Below are 26,057 nucleotides of genomic sequence, written 5' to 3' on the forward strand. Positions count from 1 at the left end.
TCCATTAAACTGAAATGATGTGTTCAATTATTGTCTGCAACATAAACAGTAAGTTTGCAAAAAAGTTTACAGTTTCCATTGGTGGACAAAGAGAGAACAAAAGTCATGTAGGGTGTGATGTTTATGAGGAAGGATCAGAAAAGATAGAAGTTAAAAAATTATAGGAATGGGCCGGGGATGTGGCTCAAGCGGTAGCGCGCTCGCCTGGCATGCGTGCAGCCCGGGTTCTATCCTCAGCACCACATACCAACAAAGATGTTGTGTCCGCCGAGAACTAAAAAATAAATATTAAAAAAATTCTCTCTCTCTCTCTCACTCTCTCTCCTCTTTCTCTCTCTCTTTAAAAAAAATTATAGGAAGAATGAAGGGAGGACTTAATAGAGGTTGGGTGTTAGCAAGAGAAAAGTGAGAAAGAGAATTCAAGGAGACAGATAAATGAGAGGGAAAAATAAATAAATAAATATAGTAAAAAATTTTTTAAAAGAAAATAATAAACAACAAAACTGTAATGTAGTATTCAGATATCCCAGTCCTCAGTAAACTGATCCATGAAAAATACTTGGTTTTAAAAATGGTAGACATGTGAGAGAAGAAAAAAAAGGAATCTGGATGAAAAATTGAACACTTTTTTCCATGGCAGTTCAAAAGTTTCTCAGCTTCTCTTCTGAGCAGTTAGGTATGTTGTCTGGAGTTTGATGCTAGCTCTACCCTCAGGGTAGTTAGGGTTGCTAGGGTGAGAGGATTAGTCCTGGAAGCGGAACTACTAGAGCCAAGGTGTAGGCTTAGGTACGTTCCAATCTCTTCACTGCGTGCCTATTGGTCTGAAGATTTTAAGTCATCACACCTCCAAGGCTCAGCAATTGTCTGTTCACATTGGAAGACCGCACCTTGGGAACCTCCTTTAGGTTCTACACATGTGATGTAGGAATCTTTTCTTAGCCCACTACTTTGCCTGCAGACCCCATGAACCCTGGTCGTCATTTGGTCTCCAAACTTGATCTCTCCTTTGCCTGTCCTTTCAAATTCACAGTCAGGCACTTCTCTTCCATCCAGTACTGCAAGCAGCTGATTAGATGGGGAGGGGAAAGCCAGGTGGGTTTCCTTGATCAGTATTCTCCTGTGTAAATATCCCTCCATGCTTGATTTTCTCACTTTGGAACACTCTCTATCACACAGCATAGGTTTGCCTTGCACATTTTGGGGGCCAGACTTTGGTCTGCCAATAATTGACTCACCTAGCTGCAGGCCCCCCAGCCACTGCTTCGCAATGGTTCTTTCTGCTGTCCTCCATGCATGACGCCAAGAAAGCTGGTGGCTTCCCTCCTGTACACAGATGCTGTGCAGCACAGCTTACTGAGGTTTTTTGTTTGTTTGTTTGTTTTTTGTTTTTTGAGCAGTATCTCTGAGCTCTTAAGCTCTCCATACCACAAAACACCTCCGTTTTCCTAGGAATGGGGGTTCCTTTAGTTCCTTTATTGCTTTACTACATTCACATAGGGATTATTCTGGTTTGTACTTCCAGCTATTTTACAGATTTATTATACAAGATCTCTTGAGTCCATGATCTGTTTTGAGTATCCAGTATTAAATTCCAGTTAAGTCCTTCCTAGTTCTGGACTATTCACCCACCCATCTTGTTGAAAAGTGGCCTTTCTGCTTTTCTTGGTTCACTCCACAGATCTGTCAGGGAAGCAAATACTTTATTCAGCCATCTTCCTGCATTTCCAACCTTTTTTTTTTATTTTGAAAGAGAGTCTCACTAAATTGCTAAGGCTCGTCCTGAATTTTTGATCCTCCTGCCTCTACCTCCCAAATTTCTGGAGTTGCAAGCACGCACCACTGTACCTGGCTCTTTTAATATATTTAATCCAATATAATCTATTCTATATTATTATATGTTTTGTGTCTGTGTAATTTAGATATCCATGTAATATGAATAATATGTATCATATATCTTAGGTATATAAGTAGTGTGTAGTATCAGTGTATATAGTATATTATATTATGTACACTGTTGCTATATAAGCATATCTAAGATGTTATTTTTAAAAGACTTATTAAAAATGTTTTTTTACATAATAAATTTTTTATCATACATTTATACTGAAATTCATTAAATGACATAATATTCATTGTTACTTTTAAATGGAAAACTTAGTCAAAAATGTTTTAAGTTACAATACTTGTAACCCTGGGGGAACTATCATTTTTGTCTCCCCACTGCCTCAGTACACATTATGCATGGTAGAAACTTTGGATAAAACACATAACACTATTTTTTGTATACTTTTTCATTTATATTTAGCTTCTCTATTGATTCAGTGGTAATTAAAGAATCTGATGTACAGAAATCAGTAGTACATCCTGGAAGTTGTCTAAAAAAGAATATCGATCATGCAATAGAGGTATGTTATTTTTAATCTTCATTTTTAAACAGTTATGTACACTGATACTTTTTTCTTACTATCAGTTTTATGTCTCAGTTTTGTAATTATGTAGTAAATATTTGGCTAAGATTAAGCATAAAGCATAAGGATAATACCTTATGTAAAAGATTCAGAATGTCTATAGAAATATTTTCATAGCATAGGAAAAACACAGAGAAAGTTAAATTTGAGAATTTTCCTTCCTTGTTACAGTTTAAATTTTTTCTTTGTAACATTTCTTTATGAACTGTGTAATAAATCAGCTTCAGTACCATGGCCAACATAGTCTTTTCTTCCTCTTATGGAAGCAGAGGGTATCTTCAGAATGGTGTATAGGATTCCCTAAAATCCAAGGTGCTAGGGCTGGAATAATGGATCAGGCCATCTTCCAACAGAAGTAATGATAGAAAAGCCCTTTTTTTTACTGTGCTTGCCACTGAACCACTCTCTGCCTCTCCTCAACATTGTATTATTCAAAACTTTTTTCAAACCCCCAACTGCATCTTCATCTTCACTCAATAATTCTAAATTCTAGTAAAAATTAAAATCACTGCCTATTGCCCTTTCTCATTCTGGATATTAAGAAGAGATATGAGCCACACTCATCCCTTATTAAATGTCTGTTGGATGAAATTCAAATAGTTTGTAAATAAACAAATACTTTCATGTTGACAGTATATCTACATTTCTAAAAGAAGATTTATTTTTTTAATTGATAAAAATAATTTGTATGTGGAAAATTGTGTTCTTTTAATAAATACCAAGAAGAAAATTTGCTCATAATTTCATTATCAAACATAGCCACTTGTTAACATTTTACTTAAAATAAATATACATTATATATATATATATATATATATATATATATATATATATATATATATGTCTTATTAATTATATTTAAGTATCCTTAACCCACCCTAGAATTTATGCTAATAATTACAGATATGTAAATATATTTCTCTCTTTGCATCTTTAAGTTTATAATAAGTGTAATTATTTCGTAGGATTATTAGATTAATATTTTTAGTTAAAGATAACTGAAATTTATTTTTATTTGAAAGTGTCCAAAAATAGTGATATTTTTGGAATAATGAGTACATCCTTAAAATTAATGGTATAAAATCAGTGTAAATTGTCATATTTCACCCTTTAATTTAGTTTTCTAATGAATGTGGAATGAAACAAGAAACAAATATGGTTAAATTGTTGGAAAAACAATACCAAGAAAGATTAGAAGAAGAAATGGCTAAGGTAAGTTTATAGTTTATCTGGAAGATTTTCTTGGTTTATAGATTTTCTTGATCTTTGAACTGTCAAAAAAAAAGCATAGATTTTATTGATGGTATGTACTTTGTTTTTATTTGTAAGTTTCATATATAGTCCACCAAACAGTTGTATAACAGCATCAACTATAATTGCTGCTTCATAGAATGTTTTGCGGTGCTTTTCATTGAGAAGAACATTTTTTTCTTGATATAGAATAGTAATTACAATTTTTCAGAATGCCACAAGTTTTTATGTATGTGTTACATTGTAAATAGTTACCTTGTGAAGGAGTTTGGCATTCTAAAAATGAGGGAAAATTTATGAAGAGAAAAAGTGGTTGTATTACCCTGATAAATTATTGTAATGTTAGATAATAACTACAGATACTGATGGAGGATTGTCACGGAACATTATCATGGCCAAGTGAATTTTTTTGGAAGGAAGAAATATAAAGACTTTTATTTTTTTTATTTTTGTACTGAGCATTTATTGATGTTATAGTTAGAAAAATTTTGCTTGTTTTATTTTAAAAGTCAGGCAGTAAAACACTTTGATGTTAAATTTATTGAAAAATAGCCTATCTCTGTATCACTTTATCAGAGGATTTATTTTTGTTTTTAAAACTATGAGGCCAGGCTTTTTTCTAATTCATATAATTTTGAATAATGACCCACTTTTTAAATCCAGCTGGTATTTATAAATCTAATCCTTTTTGTTTGATTGATTGATTTCTTTAGGTCATTGTGTCAATGAGCGTTGCATTTGCTCACCAAACTGAACTATCTAGACTATCAAAGGGAAAAGAAAATACTATGTCATCAAAACAAGCACTTACTTTCTGTCAGCAAAATGAAAAACATTATTTTAATGAAATGAAATTATCTCAGGATCAAATTGATCTTCAGACCTCTGATGCATTGGACATGAAATTTAAAGAAGAATTTAAGCCACTTAGTAAAGAGTTAGGAGAAGATGGAGAAGTTCTGTTACCAAACAGTGATCATCTTGATGATATAGTAGAATCAGAGGTCCACCAACTAACTATTTCAGAAGAAATGTTTTCCAAAGACAAAACATTTATAGTTAGCGAATCTGTAAGTATGCTTCTTTGAATATAAAAAAGAAAAACTTATAAAAATATCTTCAGTTTAAAACAGTAGCAATAATGCTGATTAATAGAGAATGAAAGTATGAAGTCCAGTCTTGACTTTAATGTGTTTTATTAATTATAAGGTATTTGATTAAGTGAAACAATATTGGTGTGAAGTATAAAATAAGTCAGATCATAGTATTCTTGGTTGTCTTATGGACATAGTACATGTTAAGTTCTCATTGTAAATTATACCTGACAGAAAAGAGAAAGAGGTAAGGACTTTTTTTTTTCTTTCGTGTGTGTGTGTGTGTGTGTGTGTGTGTGTGTGTGTGTGTGTGTATTAGATGTAGATGGGCAAATATCTTTTGTTTTATTTACTTACATGGTTCTGAGGATTGAACCCAGTGCCTCACACATACTAGGCAAGCGCTCTACCACTTTATTTTTAAATGACAAAATATGTTTTGAGTTATTTTAAAATCAGTTACCTTGAAAATATCATTTGAACAAAATGAAGTTCGTGGTCTAAAACCAAAGTATAGACTTTCTCAATTCAGTGCCTAAATTGATCTTCAAGACAATAAACATGTGAACTGATAAGCTTATGAAGGAAGTTTATTCCAGGTTGAGAGGATAACTAGTGTGAGCACTTTGAAGCAAGAAGAAATTTAGAGATGGAGAAAGGATAATTTAGCAGGTACGGGCTGAATGAAGAGGACAGTGGAGAAATGTAGTAGTTAGGACAAAAGGCAGCATCTATTTTCTCCTGTTCATGCTATGGGCATTGAGTTTTTGCTCCTCTCTACTGTGAATTTGGGTTTGCTTGCTTTCCTTTTTCTTTTTAAACTTTTCCCTGAGAATTGATAGTATTGTTTTACAACATATTAAGCTTGTGCTTAAAAGATTAATAATGAACTAGGAATGGGAATTTAGCTCAATGTGGGTTTGAATCTGCAGCACCACAAAATAATAATAACAAGAAAGTAACTATAAAGTTATCCTATGTTGCCCTTCTCCCTCCTTCTTAAAGAGAAGGATCCAATTAGGCATGGTGGTGCATGCCTGTAGTCCCTGCTTCTCAGGACTCTGAGGCAGGAGAATGAATCACTTGAGCCAAGGAGGTTAAGGTCAGCCTAGGCAACATAATAATACCCCTGTGAGAACAAGAAAAGAAAATTTACTTTTAGAGCTATAGTAATTTTAACTTTCTTTGTCTACTAGTAGTTTTCCTAAAACATATAATACTCAACATTGTATAGTAATAAATAATTTTAAATGTTTAAAATGTTTTTAATTATGCTTTTGTCTCTTTCCATAGAATTTTTCTCAGAACATTTAAATTTATTTTAATAATTACTTATTTTGCTTAAATATCGTAGAAGTATTTGGTAATAAGTACTTGGAAATCTGTTTACAAAACTAATTTAGACATCAGCTAAAATGACGGTTCAGTGAATTTGTAGTTCAAAGAAGAAAAAAGGAATCCATAGAAATTACTATAGTTGAAATGATCCATGAGAAGGATCGTTTTCCCATTTTTATGTAACATCTGAGAAGTTCTTGTTTATTAAGTTTGGAGTTTTCATGGAAGCAGTGAGCACACTTTTTGTGTGTGTAACTATTTCTGTATATTTGAAAGGAATTAATACTTAATGATTTATCTTAAATACTGAATAATCTCCTCCCCCAAAAAATGAACCTTCACAACTGGATCTAAAAGTAGTGGTAGTTGATTAAGGATACTTGATGTAGCTTACTAGTTGTTTCTCTTCATTTGTGTGTGTGTTCTGGGGCTCAAAGGGCCTCACACAAGCATTCCATCACTGAGTTATTTCCTTAGCCCTAATTCTATACATACACACACACACACACACACACACACACACACACACACACAGGTTTTTTTGTTTTTGTTTTTGTATTTTGAGATGGAAGCCATTAAGTATAGTGCCAGGCTGACTATAAACTCCAAATTACAGGGTTCAAGCAATACTCTCACATCAGCTTCCTGAGTAGCTGTAACTACATTCATGTGCCACCATGCCCTATTATTTTTATTATCATTTGAATGTAATATATATCTACTAACACCTTAATTTCCTGAATTAAGTTTCTAATAAACATCTACCTTTTACTCAGGATCATAGTACTAGTAGTACAGAACTATAAGAAACCATAGAGAGCATCTGTTAACTGACTTTCAGTTTTTGCAGATAGAGACCCAGAGCCAAAGATTTTGAGTGAATATATACAAATTAAAATAACAGCTGACCTTCATTTACTTGCTTTAAATAACTATAATGAGTATTCTATCAGAACTCACTCCCTTACCTATAACTGAATAATGAGAGGTATGAATGTAGAATTAAAGCATATGTCTTTTAATGAAAATAACTTAAGCATTCTATCCTGAAAACTAGGCAAATGTTTTCAGATATCCTATTGAGTATAAACATAAAGATATCTTTATGTATCATTATAGTTGAGACGTTCAAATACTCCTAAAACCTAGATTTGTATAAAACATTTTTTTGAAAGTTCATTAGACTATTTAGAAATGTGGGATGAATAAAAAGAAGAAAACAGCTTCTTATAGGAGAAGGAAATATTGTGGAGACAATAGTTATTTTGAGAAAAGGATCAGTAAGTTTTAGCTCTCTGTAGAACTAATGAGCTCTAGTTTACAGATAGCAATAGTAAATAATAGTTAACTTTGCTGAGGGCTGAGGGCTAGAAAGTATATTAAATGCCTTGTCCCATTAACCCTTAACACTCTCCCTGGGAATAGATTCTGTTCTAAAATCTCCTAATTTGCCAGTGTGTGACCTGATCCTTAAGAGAGGTTAGTACTTAGTACAGACAGAAAGAACTGATTCTGGAACCCTATGATGCTATGATGCCAGAACACTGAATATATTTTGCTTGTTAGTGAAAAATGTTAAAGACTGTCATTCAACATTTATTATTAAGCTGTTTCTGAATGTAGAGCACTTTTGTTCAGTTGTGAAATCAACACCAGACTTCAAGGAATATGCTATCTAATTAGTGGAACATATATAAGTTTTTTAACATTTTTTTAAGTTGTTGATGGACCTTTATTTTATTTTTTGATTATATGTGGTGCTGAGAATCGAACACAGTGGCTCACACATGCCAGGCAAATGCTCTACCACTGAGCCACAACCCCAGCCCCTATACTTTTTTTTTAAGAGAAAAAAACACTTAAAAAATAAAATAAGACTCAAATAGGTACAAATCAGTGTCATCCAAATAGTCTAGATATCAATTGGTAGATAAGTAAAACAAGTTTAAACCTTTCTAATGTTCTGGTTTGGGTGTTGTTATAAGACAGCCTGAAACTAGAGTCTGCTTGAATAACAAGAATGTTCCATAGTGTCATTTGGAGAAACTAAAGTCTGATGTGATGTCTAAAGTTCAGCTACTTAAAATAAAAAAATGTTAGTACTTTAAACCAGTCCTTCTCTGCATATGAATCAGCTGGGGATCTTGTTAAAGTGCAGGTCTTTTTTTTAATCTTTTTTTTTTTAATTTTTAGTTGTAGAGAAACTAAATACCTTTTTTTTTTTAAAATGTGGTGCTGATAGCTGAAGATCAAACCCTGTGCCTCACGCATGCTAGGCAAGCGCTCTACCACTGAGCCACAACCTCAGCTTCCAAAATGCAGATCTTGAGTGCAGCACAAGATTCTGTGCATCAAACGTGCTCTCACATGATGCCTATTCTGCTGCTCCAGAGACTACACTTTGAGTAGCAGGGCTTTTAAGACATAGAGCTAAGAATTTGACTATTAAGTGATATTACAAGGAAAAAAAAAGGTCATGTGAGGTGGGGCAGCAATTTTACTTAAATAACTATGTGTATGTTGATTTTATAATACCTTGTCATTAAAATTTGTTATAGAAGAGAATAGGTGTAAATACTGTCAGATAACTTTGAAGAAGATACAGTCATCACAATTTTCAATAAACTAACCTGGAAATTATATATGTACAACCACTAAATGTATTTTAGTGTCTACAGAGTTCAATATCAGTGTTACAAAAAAATTTAAGTAGAGGTCTTAGACATTAGTTATTAGAAACAGGATAAATTATAGTTTAGGACTGGAACTCCCCAGGTTCAAAAGGTGGTTTCACCACATAGTAGACATGTGACCTCAGGACAAGTTACTCCTTGCTGTAACTCCCTTCCTCAGTTCTGAAATGGGGTTAATCATAGAATAGAGCTCCTAAGGTTGTTACAGGCTTTTTAAAAAATAACAATATATAAAGTACTTTGTACCTATGCCTAGCAGTAATTCTCTATAAATAATAGCCATTATTTAGTATTGATACCATTTCTGTTTAAGAAATATTAGGCTGATTTTTTTTTCCTTGCTGATTTCTTTTTTTAGGCTGATTTTTAAGGCCTTGCCTTGCCTGTGCTAGAATGATTCTAATTATGTGATGTATCAGTATATAAGCAATATATGCCCCTTTTCAACTTTAAGGCACTAAATAATTTAAAGTTGGCTCTGAGCCAGTTACTACTAAACACTGCTTCTGCATCTTAGGTTGCTGTTAATGCAACATTTTTGATCATCAAGTAAATATATGTTTATAAATTCATTTATTAAATATTAAGTAGCTGTGAAGCAGTGAGCTAAAGTGACTGCTAATGTCCTCAAACCCATTTTTTTTAAATAGAGCAATAATTAGCTCTTAATATTCGTCATCAGGTTCATTTTTTTTGTATAACCATCAAAGAGGATTGTTTTACTTTTATTACTAATAATCTATCTTCAAAAATTAAATTTCTGTTTTCCTATAAGTAAGAGCTCTCTGATTTTCTACTAAAATTATTTTGTTAACTTACTCTGCAATTCAGACCTAAGGATCTCTTGACCTTATTGTGTATCTCTGCTTCCATCTGCTTAATCAAACCACAAAGCAGCCAGGGCATTCAATGGATTATAATTAGATATTTGTGGGACTATATTAAGTTAGTTTTATTTGATACTAGAATAACTGAATTAATTCTACAATTTTTCTAAGCTTTTCAATAGCAACTAACTTAATTTTAACTGAATTTAACATAAGAGTTAGCATGTGGACTGCTCCTTTCTGTGACTCTTTCTGCTTATGGTAGAAAATGTTTCCTAGTGTCCTTCTTTAAGGTGTCTTCTAATTGGGCAAGATGGTTTAAGAATGTGCAGTGTGACAGGCACGGTGGCACACACCTATAATCTCACAACTCAGAAGTCTGAGGCAGGAAGATTGCAAGTTTGAGGCCAGCCTCAGCAACTTAGCAAGACCCTAAGCAACTTACTTAGCATGACTCTATCTAAAAACTATAAAATGAAAAAAAGGGCTGGGGATGTGGTTCCATGATAAAGCTCCCTTGGGTTCAGTCCCCAGTGCCAAAACAAAAACAAAATAAACAAACCAAAAAACAAAAAAAAGAATGTGCAGTGTGAGCATGTCTAGGAACCATACAGGTATGGCTGGCTTAGAAAACCACTTTCCTTTATTCTTATGAATTAAGCATATGTACTTTGTAAAGCAAATACAACATTCTTTTTTTTAAATTTTTTTAGTTGTAGTTGGACACAATATCTTTATTTTTATGTGGTACTGAGGATCGAACCCAGTGCCTCACATGTGCACAGCAGGCGCTCTACCACTGAGCTACAGCCCCAGCCCCAACATTCTTAATTCTATCTTGACAAACATCTGTGTAAAGTTTTTTTCTTTACTTTTCATAATTTTGATATTAAAGATAACAAACTTAGAAGAACAACTAGAGCAATTTAGAGATGAGCTTGAAAATAAAAATGAAGAAGTTCAGCAACTACATATGCAATTGGAAATACAGAAAAAGGAATCCACTACCCGTCTACAGGAACTTGAACAAGAAAATAAATTATTCAAGGTAACTATTTTAGAAAATTTTTTTTCTATAAAGAGATAATAAGTTTTGCTCCTATGTAGTTATAATAAACATTTACTAAGTCCAGATCTAAATAATACTCGAAGAACACTAGCAAGCAAATAGATTTGCATGGAACTTATTTTCTGTTCATAATTAAATTTTTGAGATCTTTTATGAAAATATTTCAAGAATTATTGATCTACATTGTGTCTAATTTTTTTTTACTTGTACATTGTAGGAAATGTATTTTTTATAAGACTTAATTGAAACAATGTTGTGAAAAATGCCATGTCATTAATACATCCAACTATGATGGTTATTTTTGTCACTAGGATGAAATGGAGAAATTGAGATTTGCCATGAAGGATCCTGAGGCTATCTCTACTCATGACCAGCATATGCTATTTGGGAAATTTGCTCAAATAATACAGGAAAAAGAGGTAGAAATTGATCGATTAAATGAGCAAATTAGAGACTTTCATCAACAAATTAGACTTACAACAGATAACAAGGTATACTCATTTAAAATTGGTTATTATCTGAAATCTAATATAGTTAAATAGAGTAATTAGCTTTGGATGCCATCTGTTATAGACTTAATTCAGTATTTTATCCTTTCCAATAAAATGTACTAATGTTGACATTTTCCTAATAGAGAATCAAATACTAAAAGCATAAGCCACTTATGTTTAATAGAACTTCCAGAATGATGTTCTAAATAAGGTCTTTGTTTGATGTGATAAGGGAGGTGTTGGTCTATATTGTTGGTCTATTATTGTAACATAATGTGTCTGACAAGCATACAGCTTTTGTGCCTGATCATCTTTAAGTTTTTACCCTAAAATAAAACAAAATTTTAAAATATGAATACATACTTTTCTGTGTTTCCCTTTTTCATTAACTAATAGGATTTTGAAGAAAAAAATGAACTGATAAGGGATCTTGAAGCCCAAATAGAATGTCTGAAGAGTGATCAAGAACGTTTGAAGAAAAATAGAGAAGAAGAAACAGACAAGCTCAATGAAGTGATTGAAAAACTTCAGGAGGAATTGTCATATATTGAACAGAATATGTTGGTGGATACCAGTACCCCCTCAGAACAAGAGGACAGCTTGAAACATCAGTTAGAAAAGGTTATAGCTGAAAAGCTGGCTTTGGAACAGCAAGTAGAAATCACTAATGAAGAAATGGCCTTCACAAAAAATGTACTTAAAGAAACCAATTTTAAAATGGATCTGCTAACACAAGAATTAGTCAACTTGAAGAGAGAACATGACCCTAAGGAAAAAATCCAAAGTATACCAGATGAAAGTGTTAGCATGACTATAGATGATATCAGCAAAGACCAACCCGAACTGGAAGTAATCCATATTGAAGATGTTCTTAAACCCCCTGAGAACAAGATGTATCTCAGATCTTTTGAAGAAAGCACCAAAGTTTCCAGAAATTTGGAAACGAAACTGCTACAGCTTGAGAGCTCTGTTAGCGCAAAGGACTTAGAACTTATCCAGTGTTATAAACAAATAGAAGACATAAAAGAACAAGGCCAATCTGAAACAGAAATGCTTCAGAAGAAGATCGTAAACCTACAGAAAGTACTTGAGGAGAAAGTAGCTGCTGCTCTTGTAAGTCAAGTCCAACTTGAGGCAGTTCAGGAATATGTGAAATTCTATCAAGATAAAGGAGTAGCTTCATCAGAATTTGAAAAGGAAAATATGCAGAATTTAAATCAAATAACAGAAAACAAGATGGAGTCAGATATGTCTGCATTAACCTTGAGAATATCAGACTTAGAAAGACAAGTGATTGAAATGCATACTACTTTGATTTCAAAAAAAGAACAAGTAGAAACTGCAGAGAAAAATGCTTTGGAAAAAGAAAAGAAGCAGATAGAACTGCAGAAGTTATTGGAGGACAGTAAGAAAAAACTTGAAGGAAAAGAAAGGAAAAGAAGCCCTCACGGAGATTTTGTTCTCAAGGTTAGTTTTATATTTGAGTTTTTCACATAAAATACCCTAAGAAACTCTTTTTTTTCCTTTGCTTATTAAGCTGATTGGTAATTTACTAAGTCAAACAGTTCTGCTGACACCTACCAATTTATACATAATGGGATTTTATTTAAAAAAATCATACTGTTCTTAAAGAACTTTAGACAAACTAAAGAATTTGTTTGAGCAAAAAGTGCTACATGCGTTGTGCAACACTCAGAACCAGAAGAGATTCAAACAGTTTCACTGTGCAACAGTGGGTGGTATTTAGAGGCAGAACTCACAAATAAAATTCAGAAATTGCTTGATTGGTCATGGCTAGACCTTGTTTGGATGTGATTTGATTGGTTGATTGCCTATGATTGGCTGAAACATAGTTGCCTACTATCATTGGCTGAGACTTAGTAGTTGATTATACTCTGTTCATTTGATTTCCTACCAAGTTACATTGCAGACAAGTAATATTTCTTACACAGAAACTCAAGGTATAGAGACCAGATTAAATTTAACACTATAGGGTCATTTTATTATCACTAGAATAATGGGCCCAAATTATATTTTGTGATCTTCAAACATCTTTATTCAATCAGGGTTGTCATTAATTAGAATAGTTCAAATAAATATGGAAACATTAAATTTAGCAAATGTCCTCTAGAATTTCTGTGGATATTTTCCCCCTTAATGTACCTCTACTAAGTATGTTATGTCATCATCTCTTTTAAGTACCATAGTGCACCCCATAATCATCACCACCACAATAATGTATATTCATGAGTATTCTATACATTCTAATCTTGCACTGAAGACAGTTTATTAATAGATGATTTTTAATTAATACCAGCACAATTTTTTTTTTTTTTGGTTGGGGGAGAGCTTCATAAAATGGTCATACCACAATTTTGCAAAAACAATTTTGGCATAAAATCTGTGAAAGTTACGTAGGTGAGATACAATTATAAAAATATCAAAATATATTCATATTGAATTAATATGAGTAACAAGTTATTAGCTTGGCAAATTTTATGCCTCATAATAGATTTTATTCTTCTTAGGAAAAATTTGTAACTGACCTAAGTCTACTTACAAGATCAGAAATTGCAGTTATTTCTTAGTGTATGACAGACATGACAAAGACTTTTTTCCTTCAAGTTCCCTCACTTAATAAACTTACAATTTCAAGTACCAGAAGTTCAGTCTTACCTGCCCCAGAAGATTAATTGATACATTGGGATTTTATGTCTACTTAATTTATATTGGCAAAGGATAATAATTTCATTCACTATACTTCTTCTTCCTAGCTCATTGGAATTGCATATTACTGTAGGTAATAATTATTAAAATATTAATATAACTTTTTAGGTATAACTTATAATAATTATCTTTGAGCTCATATCTTTTGAGGAAAGTAATATAAATATGAAACTTTTGAGTGGCACAAAGAATACTTTTATCAATAATTTATAAATGTTATATATATATATAAATGGCATGATTTGTCTTTCATTCCCAGAAAATCTTTCTTATTTCCTTAAGAATACAAAATGATAGTTCTTAAAATGTTTCACTATTTGTTGAAAGAGCATTTATCACTAAAACCCCTAGGCAGTCAGTCTTGGAAAAGCTTCATTAGAATGTGTAAATGCTTTGAACTTAGCTTTTTTTTTTTTAAATGGTGTATTTCTTATGTTTTCTACTGTTATCCAGACAACTACTGAGTTAATAAATGCCAGTGGAGAAAGTGGATTTTTTGAAGAACTTGAGGCTCTTAGAATCGAGTTTTTGGCTACCAAAGAAGAACTTGCCACTTTCAAAGAAAGGACAGAAAAACTTCAAAAAGAGCTTTTGGTAAGACAAGTAACATAACTCCTAATTCATTCATTTCTACCCATCTTAATTCCCTTTCAAAATGTCCTATAGAAACAAGTCCAGAGCCATAACTTAAACTAAATTTACAAGTCTTTTTGAAAAATTCCATTGTTATAAATCTATTCACCATCTCCTTGCTTGTTTTGCTAGGAATCTTTATATTAGAAGAATGCTTTTAATCTCTAGTCTTTTAGTAAAGGAAGCGAAAAACTGCTGTTAAAGAGAACTTAAATCCCTTGAGAAACAAAAGTAAAGGCTAATAAAATTATTTGAATTTTGTAGTAACCTGTGACCATACATACATGCGAAAGTATATATGTATTACAGTTTCCAAAGTGTTTTTCCTATTATTCTGAGGCAAGTGAACATATAAATGAAATTATACTCTTTCCCTCTCCACTGTAAGTTCTTCATTTGATGTGCAAGTTTTTCAACTTAATTTATCTGTGTTTCAGGTAAAAGAGACAAATATGGCATCTCTTCAGAGAGATTTAAGCCAAGTTAAGAATCAACTTGATGAGGAAAAAAAGAAATTATCCCACTTCTTAATAAAAGAGGATAAGTCTGAAGTACCAACAAACAGAAACATCTGCTTAGAGCCACTTCCTATTGAAGTAGGTAAAAACACTGCATCCCAAACGGACCAAATACTCAAGGTCAACATGAGCAACCAGACTCCACAAATTCTTGTTAAAAATGCAGGAATTCAAATTGATATACAGACTAGCTGTTCCTCAGAAAAAGTCTCTGAAATAATTAGGCAATTTACTGAAAGAATTGAAAACATACAAGAACTTCATGCCACTGAAATTTTGGATATGGAATCCAGACATATTTCAGAAACTGAAACTTTAAAGAGGGAACATTATGTTGCTGTTGAGTTACTGACAGAGGAGTGTGGTACATTGAAGGCAGTGATACAGTGTCTGAGACCTAAAGAGGTATTTATTTTGTTGTTGTCATATGGGGGGAGTTTCCACTGTTGTCAACAATCTGTTTTTAAGCAAAAATTTTAAAAGAAATTTGGGAAATATCTCTTCTTTATACTATTAGAGTTTAAATTTCCCCATTGTATTAGATAATAGAGTTCTTATGTAAATTTGCAACTTGTTATGGTTCCTTAAATAATAACTATCTCTTCTTACTATGGTAAAATCCATAAGGAAAAAATTATAGACTTGTTATAAATCATAGATAGTTTCATTTCAAGTATGCTTAGATTGAGTTTTTTTCTTTTTCTTTCCTTTTTTTTTTCTTTTTACAGCATTATAGCAGCAAAATAGTTCCTTGGGTTCTGTTTTTATTAAAACAAAAATATTTATGTATGTTGTTTCTTTTTTCTAATTAGGGATCCTTGATACCTGAATTAATGTATTCTAATGCTTACCAAACTAGAGAAATATATTCCAGTGGTAAGTTATATAAAATTCTGGAATGTTTATAGTATTTGATTAAAACGTGTTATTTTTGTTTGGAGAGGGTATTTTTTTTTATTTTTGTTTGTTTGTTTAACAACAAATGATTGTTTTCTTTATTTTAGATTCTGGATCAGACTGGAGTCAGGGAGTTTATCTTACACAAAATCAGGGATTTGACACAGCATCAGAAGGACGAGGAGAAGAAGGTGAAAATTTAACAGAATCATTTCCAAAGAAAATAAAGGTATATATTTTAATAAACTTAGCCTGTATAATTTCTATGTTGAACATTGTAGTTTATTTAAAGTTATATACTGGATCTCTGAAAAAACTTGTATAGCAAGAAAGATTGAAGGAAGGGAGAGAGAGAGGGAGAAAATATGCTGCCCTCCACACCCTCCTTTCTTCCAGGATTAGTGAGTGACCAGATCTTTTTGTCAATTCTCTGTTAACTAGATATTGAGGAAAAAGGATGTTGGAAGTAGCATCCCTGGTTGCTCAAACAAAGTCTAGTACAGTCTACCCATCAAATAGAAGCAAAGAGTAGCACTCACCTCATGCTTCAAATGAAAACAGGCTAAAATAAATGACTTAAAAGAAAAAAAAATCCATGAGAATCTATTTCATTTTATTCTCATATTCCACAGATAATAAAATATAATATATTAAATAATTATGTTATGAAGATTTAAAAAATAATTTTTATTATTGGTGTTTTTGTTTGCCAAAATTATAAAAGCAGTCTCAAGGAATGGAAGTTTTTCTCACAGTATTTCTTTTGGTCAAATCAGTGGCTAATCATTAAATCTGGGAAGAGTACATTAGCTAAACTGAAGGAACTTAAGAGATGAAAGCTATGGAAATCATAGACCATCTATTGCAATTGACTTAGCTCTCCACAGGAAGAAGGCATTTAGTAAAGGTGCCTGGAGTTTCTTTTCTGCAGTTGCTTTTCTAAATCTATTTTGCTTCATAATGCTATATTGCTTAATATTTATTTTTCTTTGTAGCTCTCATTTTTTCAGTATTTGGAGGAGTTGTCATAACTTTGGCTTTTGGATTTTGGTTTCTAGGGATTACTGAGAGCTGTTCATAATGAGGGCATGCAGGTGCTTTCTCTTACTGAGTCACCATGTGGTGATGGAGAAGATCATTCTATTCAACAGGTTTCAGAATTTTGGCTAGAAGAGAGAAGAGCTTACCTTAAGATCATCTCATCTCTTAAGGATTTAATTACCAAAATACAAGTGCAAAGGGAATCTGAGGTACCCAAAGAATATTATATTCTATGTAGCATTGTTATTTTTAATGACAATAATGAACTTTGTAAATTAAATTCTTTTTTATATGAATTTTCACATAAATTATTGTATGTATTTTTGAGTCTGAAAATACATACGTTCTTTTAAATACCTATTTTGGTTAGTGGAATGTTTTAAAAACATGCTTATTTGAAACCTAACTTTTGTTATTTGTACTCTGCTAGGTTTATGATAATTCTCAATCTCATGAGAGCCTCCCGGACTGGCGAGGGGAATTTCTACTTGCTCTCCAACATGTTTTCTTAAAGGAGTGCAATGTTTTGCTAGCTGCATTTCAGACTGAACTGACAGCTCTAGGTACTAAAGATGCAGTTGGATTATTAAAGTGTTTGGAACAGCGAATACAAGAACAGGTATCAAAACAAAATTTTATTTTAAAGAATACTATTTTAATAGTAATAAGAAAATCAGTTGCTGATTTGTTTTAGAGTCTTAATTTAAGTATGAAGATTAGCATTTTTAACAGGGGCCACTAGGAGTATTAAGGAGAAGAACATTACCTTTTGTCTTATATTAGAAAGTAAGAAAAACTTAAAATTAATGAGATAGTCCTCAAACGTGGAAAGTTAAAAAGAGCAGTAAAACCTAAAGAAAAGAGAAGGAATAAGATACAGTCACTTCTCATTATTTGCAGTAGTTATATTTTATAAACCTACAAGGAGTCATTGCTCCTGTGGGAAATACAGGAATAGATTACTGCAAGCCTCAATCACAATATTTTCATCAACCAGTCAATACATGATCTTATTTTCTGTGTGGTTGTGTTTAAAGAAATCTTATATGGGGAGGGGAGAAGAGATGTATCTCAGTGGTAGAATGCTTGCCTAGCATACTCTTGGCCCTGGGCTCAGTACTCAGTGCCATTAAAAAAAGAAAAAAAATACTTTCTGTGTTGTATATTATTCATTAATGTTTAACACGGCAAAGAGCAATCATACAGAAGCTTATCTAACACAATTTTCTCCTTAAAGCACGTCACAGATTTCTTGCATTTAGGAACACCAAGCCCTTCACTTGTGGGCCATTTAAAACCATGAAATCACAAATAAAAAGCACAATATGGAAAAACAAGTTACTAAACAGGACATTTGTGTACAATATGAGAGCTAAAATACAAAGGTAGAGTATGCCCTTGTTTAACTCAGCCAGGAACATGTGCATGAGGAAATTTAAATTTTTTACTACTCTATGTCTGACAAAGCAATACAAGTATTGATTTGAGGGTTACAAAAACTTTTTATCAAGTAGACAAATCTGAAAACACAGGATCCATTAATAATGAGGATTAACTATAATAAAGTATAACCAGTACAATATAGAGGATAAAACATTAAAAATTGGTTCCTTGAAAATGCTAATAAGAAAATCTTTTCTGGAGAATTCATTATGATTTTAAAATGTTATAAATGAAGATGAGATCATAATTAAACATGCAACAAATAAAATAACAAAATATTATAAATTATTTTATTTATAAAAATAAAAAAAATTGAGGTGAAATTTTTAAAAAATCACTTATCAAAATTCATGCAGGAAGAAATAAAATACCTGAAAAGACCTACAACAGAATCAAATCAGTAGTTAAAAATCTTCTCACAGGGCTGGGGTTGCAACTCAGTGTACATTGATGGATTAGATCCTTAGCACCACATATAAATAAATTAATTAATTAAAGGTTTTTGGGCTGGGGATGTGGCTCAAGCGGTAGCGCGCTCGCCTGGCATGTGTGCGGCCCGGGTTCGATCCTCAGCACCACATACAAACAAAGATGTTGTGTCCGCCAAGAACTAAAAAATAAATATTAAAAATTCTTTCTCTCTCTCTCTCTCTCTCCCCCCTCTCTCACTCTCTCTTTAAAAAAAAAGTTAAAGGTTTTGTGTCCATCTACAACTAAAACAAAAATTTTTTAAATCTTCTCACAATACTTAGTACCCAGGACTTGTTTTTTTTAAATATATTATCCATTAAAAAGAATTAGGAATCCTTTTGAATCTGGTGATTCCAAGAATAGAGTAGGAAGACAATAAGGTAAATCTGGAATCCCTCATTTTGCCAGCATGTAAAGAATTATTCAAAGAAATAAGGGAATATGACAGAAGGTCACAGAAGCCTGTTGAAGGTTCCCTCACTGGCCAAAGTTAGAAAATTAAAAGATCAAACAAAATGAAAGTGACAGATTTTAAAGTTAAGAGTAAAATAAGAATTCATGAGCTCATATAGATGGATATATATTATCACAGTTGAATGCCAGCTATTAAATGTAGAAGGAACAAAGGAATTATAAGATCATACTTTATTCAACAATATAGTAACGATCAATTCAGCAATAATCAACAGTGGATGCTAAAACTAATGTGAAAAAGTTGATAAGAAAAGTAAAATTCCTAAAAGAGCATTTTTAACTACAAAAGGAAAAACAGTAACTTTACACTGGAGAAACCTTGCAAACCCCACCCAAATGATCAGAATCAATATTACCAGTAATGAGGAAAGAAAGACATCGAGTACTTCCTAATACGAAGGAATTAATTTGTTGTACTTCTATGAAATGCATAATCAGAATCCACTTGGGGAAATATGAGACCACAACCAACTGAGGCCACCATGCATCTATTAGACTGGGCACAATAAAAAATAGTGACTCCACCAAGTGCTGGTAAAGAGGGAGAGAAACTGCATGTCACATACATTGCTGGTAAGCAGTGTAAAGTAGGACTGCTACTCTGGAAACTAAATCTGGCAGTGTCTTGTAAAGGTAAACGTACATCTGTTACACAGCCTAGCAGTCACACTTGTAGATATTTAATCAACAGAAATGAAAACTTGTGTCTATTTATGAACCTATTTATGAATGTTCACAGTAATTTTCTTTGTAATAATCAAATACTTGAAACAACCCAGATGTCTTCCAGTAAGTGAATGGATGGAGAAACTGTGATATATTCATACAATGAAATACTATTCACCAATTAAAAAAGGAACAATCAATACCCTAAACTTCCTGTGTGTTATGTAACTTCTAAAAATGACAAAATTATAGTGATAGAGAACATATCAGTAGTTGCCAGAGGTTAGGATTAGGGAGAGAGGGTAGGACTACAGAGTAGTCTCCGTGGTGATTGAAATAATTTGTACCCTTATTGTGGTACATATATATGAACCTGTTCAAGTGATGAAATTTCATAGTACTGTATGCCAAGAGAAAAAATGAGTACATGTAAACAAATGAAATTTTATTAAAACCTATAGTTTAAATAGAATTTTATCCATGTCAGTTTCTTAGTTTTGATAATGTGCTCTGATTATATAAGCTATTATTGGGGAAAGCTGGCTGAACCCCTCAAGTACTTTGACTTACATTAGTCCAAAAAAGTTTTTTTAAATTAATGGACATGTAACAAAATAACCTGTCTCTACTCTTTAAAAAATTTAAGATCACAAAAGACAAAGGAATGAATCACTTTTTTTTCTTAAAGAACTTTTGGCAAAATTTGAATAAACTCTCTATACCAGATAATATTATGATAAGTTAATTACTCTTTTGATCATTATACTGCAGTTATGTAAAAGAATGCTCTTATTTTTAGGAAATACACTACAGTATTTAGAGGTAAAGAAGCATCTATCTGCAAGAAATTTTCCCACATTTTAGACAAGAAAAATAATGAAATTTTTAAAAGAAAAAAACTTTAGCATGTGTGGTTCATTTATTCTTCAGACTTCTGGTTGTTAATTTTATTACCTTTACAACTCTCTTCACTTGATTTTTTCTTTTCCTTTGTTACAAAAAGGGTATTGAATATCAAGCAGCTATGGAATATCTCCAAAAAATAGACAGAAGAAGCTTATTATCTGAAATTGAAGTACTACATGCTCAAATTAATGACAAGAAAATGACCTTGAAAAGAGAACAAGAAAATGATAAACCAAACCTAGGTATGTTACAAAACAGACTCATATAATTACACAAATGGGTGAAAATATTTCACTTTACATTATTATTACTCAGTTAAAACATTTCCTTTTAGTGGTATTGATTTCTCATTTTCATAACATTAATTATATTGATTTTGAACAACTGTATCTAATTTTAAATACAGTAGCCTTACCTTGACCAAGTTAAACAAATTAATTTCATGGTCTCTTTTTGTTTGTTTGTTTTAATTAGTTATACATGACAATAGAATTCATTTATGCACTTTGATATATCATGCATAGATGGGATATAATTTCTCATTTTTCTGAGTATACATGTTGAAGAATCATATTGGTCATGTAGTCACATATATACATACAGTAATAATATCTGTTTCATTCTACTATCTTTCCTATCCCCAAATTTCCTCCCCTCTTCTCCCATCACTTCCCTCTACCTAATCTAAGGTAACCCTATTCTTTCCTACTAACCCCCACCTTATTGTGAATTAGCATTCACAAATTAGAGAAAACATTTGGCCTTTAGTTTTATGGGATTGGCTTATTTTGCTTACCATGATATTCTCCTACTCCAACCATTTTCTGGCAAATGCCATAATTTCGCTCTTCTTTAAAGCTCTGAGTAATATTCCATTGAGTATATATACCACATTTTCTTTATCCATTCATCTGTTGATTGACACCTAGGTTGGTTCCATAGATAAGCTATTGTGAATTGAGCTGCTATAAACATTGATACAGCTGCACCACTATAGTGTGCTGATTTTAAGTCCTTTGGGTATATAAACCAAGGAATGGGGTAGCTGGGTCAAAGGATGGTTCCATTCCCAGTTTTCTGAGGAATCTCCATACTGCTTTCCATAGTGGTTGCACCAATTTGCAGTCCCTCCAGCAATGTATGAGTGTATGCCTTTTCCACCACATCCTCGCCAACATTTGTTGTTGCCTGTATTCTTGATGATTGATTGCCATTCTGACAGGAGTAAGATGAAATCTTAGAGTAGTTTTGATTTGCATTTCTCTAATTGCTAGAGATGTTGAACTCTCTTAAAGCTGTACATTAAGAAAGGTGTTTTACATACTAGAGGATAACTACCTAAAGGAAAAGGAAATCCATAATGAAAGTAGCCATTTCTTTTTTAATCCCTCTTTTTAAAAATTTAACTATAACAACATACAGAAAAGTGAATTTTCAACTCTTCAGTATGACATTATTTTTTAAAATTTTTTTAATATTTATTTTTTAGTTGTAGTTGGACTTAATACCTTTTTTTAAATTTATTTATTTTTATGTGGTGCTGAGGATTGAACCCAGGGCCTCGCACATGCTAGGCGAGCACTCTACTGCTGAGCCACAACTCCAGCCCCAGTATAACATTATTATATGAATGTCTGTGGAGGAGACATTGCTTGTATTAAGAAGTAGAACATTGCCCACGTCCTAAAGCCGCCCCCTCTTTAGTAACTTAGAGGTTATCCTGATTTTTCTTTAGTTTTATTACTAATTTATATATTCCAAAATCATATATGTTAGTTTTTCTATTTTTGAACTTTATCTGTATATTTTATGTCTTGCTTCTGTCACCTTCCTGAATTATCCCAACTTACTGCATTTATCTATAGTTTATTTTTGTTACCATATAGAATTCTCTTGTTTGGATATTCTACAACTTATATAATATTTCATTCTGTGGTTGATTAGATTTGGATTGTTTCTGCTTTTTAGCTATTAGAGTCAATGCTGTTGTGGACACTGTTGCAAAGTGTTTCTAATGCAGTTGTGCTTGTGTCTTTCTAGGAGTGAAATTGATGGGTCATAGGATTCATATCTTTAAATTTATTAGAGAACACCAAACTATTTTAAAGAGTAGTTTTGTTAGGGGCTGCGGTTGTGGCTCACAGGTAGAGTGCTCACCTAGCACATTGGAGGCCCTGGGTTTGATCCTCAGCACCACATAAAAATAAATAAAATAAAGATATTGTGCCCAACTACAACTAAAAAATAAATATTTTTTTAAAAAGTAGTTTTGTCAATTTGTGCATGCACTAGCAGTATGTGAGAGTTATGTTATATACAACTTTGCCAACTTTCCAATCTGTTTGGTGTGCAGTACATAATTGTAGTTTTAATTGATTTTAATTATTCAAGTGGCTTAGTGCTTTTTCATATGATTATCAACTATTTGGATTATTGTTTTTGTGATACGCTTGCTTGGATCTTTTCCCCACTTTCTGATAAAAGTCTATTTAATTTAACTATAAATGGAAATCGTTATTAAATTCTTATCGTATCTATTGAGGACACATGCATCTTTAGTAACTGTTTCATGTAGTGATGATAGAAACACCTGTGCTTTTGCAGACTTTAAAATCACAACACAAGCTCAAAATTTGTCATTGAAAAGCTGAATCATGTTAAAATTCTTCAGAGAAAACAGGTATAATAAGTTAAATTAAACATATCCCTGTAGACAAAGGCTTAATTGAAAAGTTTTAAAGGTAATTAATATTGTTTATATAGAATGCTATTGAAGTCTTATCTCTGTAGATTCATGTTTATATGTGTAAATTATTAACCTCTACCCCTAAGAAATAGTTTTAAAAGCTAAATTAACATGATTATCATCTAAAGTCAATGTTATGTCCTTCTTGTAATATCATTCTTACTAATTGTAATGTCTATTGATGAACTTTGCTATAATATTAAGTAAAAATTTTTCTTATTAAATATGTAGTGTTACATATTTATGGTGGGATAGAAAAACAAGAGAGTAAAAATCACATCTTGAGTCACATAAATCCTAAAATAATGACTATTTAACACCCAAGTAAATATGTCTACAGACCTTTTCAATGTCCATATGTACATAAGTATATTTTTTGTCATAAAAACAGGATCCTGATGCATATTTTGTAACCTCTTCTTATTTAACATGTATAAGATTTTAGTTCGGGGATTGAACTCAACCACTGAGCCCTCTTTTATATTTTATGTAAAGACAGAGTCTCACTGAGTTGCTTATCACCTCACCATTCCTGAGGCTGGCTTTGAACTCATGATCCTCCTGCGCCACTAGGATTACAGGCTTTCACCACACACCTGGCCGAGATTTAAATTCTTGAGTTTGTTTTCATTGTAACAAATGTGTATTATGGAGGTTTTGGTTCGTTTTTATTGAAACAAACAAGATCTCAACTGGAGTTTGGACTTCCATTTCTGGAACAATTATAAAAGTAAAGTTCCTAAGGACTGTCTGCAAAGAGAGGCTGAACAAAAGAAGCAACCATTATAGTCATAGATACATGAATGACTCCTACAAGTACTATGTGCGATTTTCAAAAGTTCTTGGAGGGCTGGGGTTGTGGCTAACTGTGTGAGGCACTGGGTTCAATCCCCAGTACCACATAAAAATAAATAAATAAAAGTATTGTGTCCATCTACAACTAAAATTAATAAATAAATAAATTGTTTTTTATTTTTTTATATATTTTAGTTTTAGGTGGACACAATATCTTTCATGATTGAAGACTAATGTGGGAAGGTGCTCTGAGGTAATGCATGGTAGAAAGTGGTGAGGCATACAGATACTGGTGAGGAAGAGGATTGATCACTTAGTACAACCATTATCCCTACTACTGCCTGGTGCTTTTAAGAGTGATCCAAAAAAAAAAATCCTAACAATGATCTTTTACTTTTCTTTCCTCAAAAACATACCTGAAGTGTCATACTTGATAACAGAAGTGGATTTTCTATTCATTATGAGAAAACTTCTTTACCCTGTCTTCCTTTCGTTCACTTCTGATCCAGAGATTTTGAATCATTTTAGTTTGAATTGTATTCAGTCTACTTTTACAGGATTTTTTTTAACTTTTATTAATGATTCTCTTTTCCTACTAGTCCCACAAACTGTGGACTAATATCAGATTGAGTTAGTAGTTATCTCTTCATTCATTCATTCAAAAATTCATGTGTTTAACACAAGTAACTTGTAGTACTAGGAAACTCTCATTATTATAGTTGAAGTCTGTTTGTTGGTTAAAGGTTTGTTTTGTTTTAAGCGTCCAAATTTCACAAGACCCAGAATCTGAAGACCAAAATATTTTTTAGGATATACTAAAAATATATAGAACTTCAACATTTAGAACACTTTATATTAGCATGAGTCTTGATTCCTTGCTTTAGAACCACTCTTGATGACTTATAAGTATAGTCAAAATCTCTTTAAAAATCAGTTGAACTATAAATAAGACGTTTAAGGAACAAAGGGCATTTTTTCTGATGGAGAGTTAAGAGTAATCTTTTTGTTATCTATATCAGCTAATTTATATAGAACAATCTAATTTGAAATCATGCAAAATGTCTTGTTTTTCTCTTACAGGTTCAACTACTACATTTCATAGTGGTATGAGAAGATAATACTTTAAAAACATCAAAAGTTGAAGTGATTTTAAACAAATTCTCTTTTGTAAATCGAAGATTCTTTTGTGCTTTTATATTGTGAATATTTAATGGGACCAAAACAAACACAGCTTATGATTGTATCAGATCTCTTGCACATGAAAACAAACTGGAATTTGTACATACAAGCATTGTGTATGTATTCATGCACAATAATCACTAAATTACATGTATATTTGCAGAATGTTAATTTAAATGATTAAATTATAAACCTTGTGTATTTATCAAATGGGTGAAAAGATTAAACTTTTGCCGATATGATACTGCTGAATATGTAGCTTGCGGTGTCCTGCACTTTTCATTTAAGGCTACTGAAATTACATGTTTCTTCCTAATATATTTGCTACTG

The 26,057-nt window shown here is 32.1% G+C and overlaps 1 protein-coding gene across 1 annotated transcript; it reads left to right on the forward strand.

Moving 5' to 3' along the window:
• Window positions 1-3,623: 3,623 nt before the first annotated feature.
• LOC308640544 (A-kinase anchor protein 9-like) lies at window positions 3,624-23,022 on the forward strand (the record flags this gene model as incomplete). The annotated part of the gene is made up of 13 exons (XM_081312413.1): window positions 3,624-3,680; window positions 4,433-4,789; window positions 10,567-10,719; window positions 11,052-11,231; window positions 11,628-12,698; window positions 14,412-14,552; window positions 15,029-15,514; window positions 15,922-15,985; window positions 16,114-16,235; window positions 17,065-17,256; window positions 17,478-17,666; window positions 21,105-21,249; window positions 22,976-23,022. The coding sequence occupies 13 exons, from the start codon at window positions 3,624-3,626 to the stop codon at window positions 23,020-23,022; spliced, it is 3,204 nt and encodes a 1,067-aa protein (XP_081168539.1).
• Between the last annotated feature and the right edge of the window lie 3,035 nt (window positions 23,023-26,057).

This window comes from Spermophilus citellus (genome assembly GCF_964194105.1).
Source record: "Spermophilus citellus genome assembly, contig: SCAFFOLD_142, whole genome shotgun sequence".
In the NCBI taxonomy this organism is placed as follows: domain Eukaryota; kingdom Metazoa; phylum Chordata; class Mammalia; order Rodentia; family Sciuridae; genus Spermophilus; species Spermophilus citellus.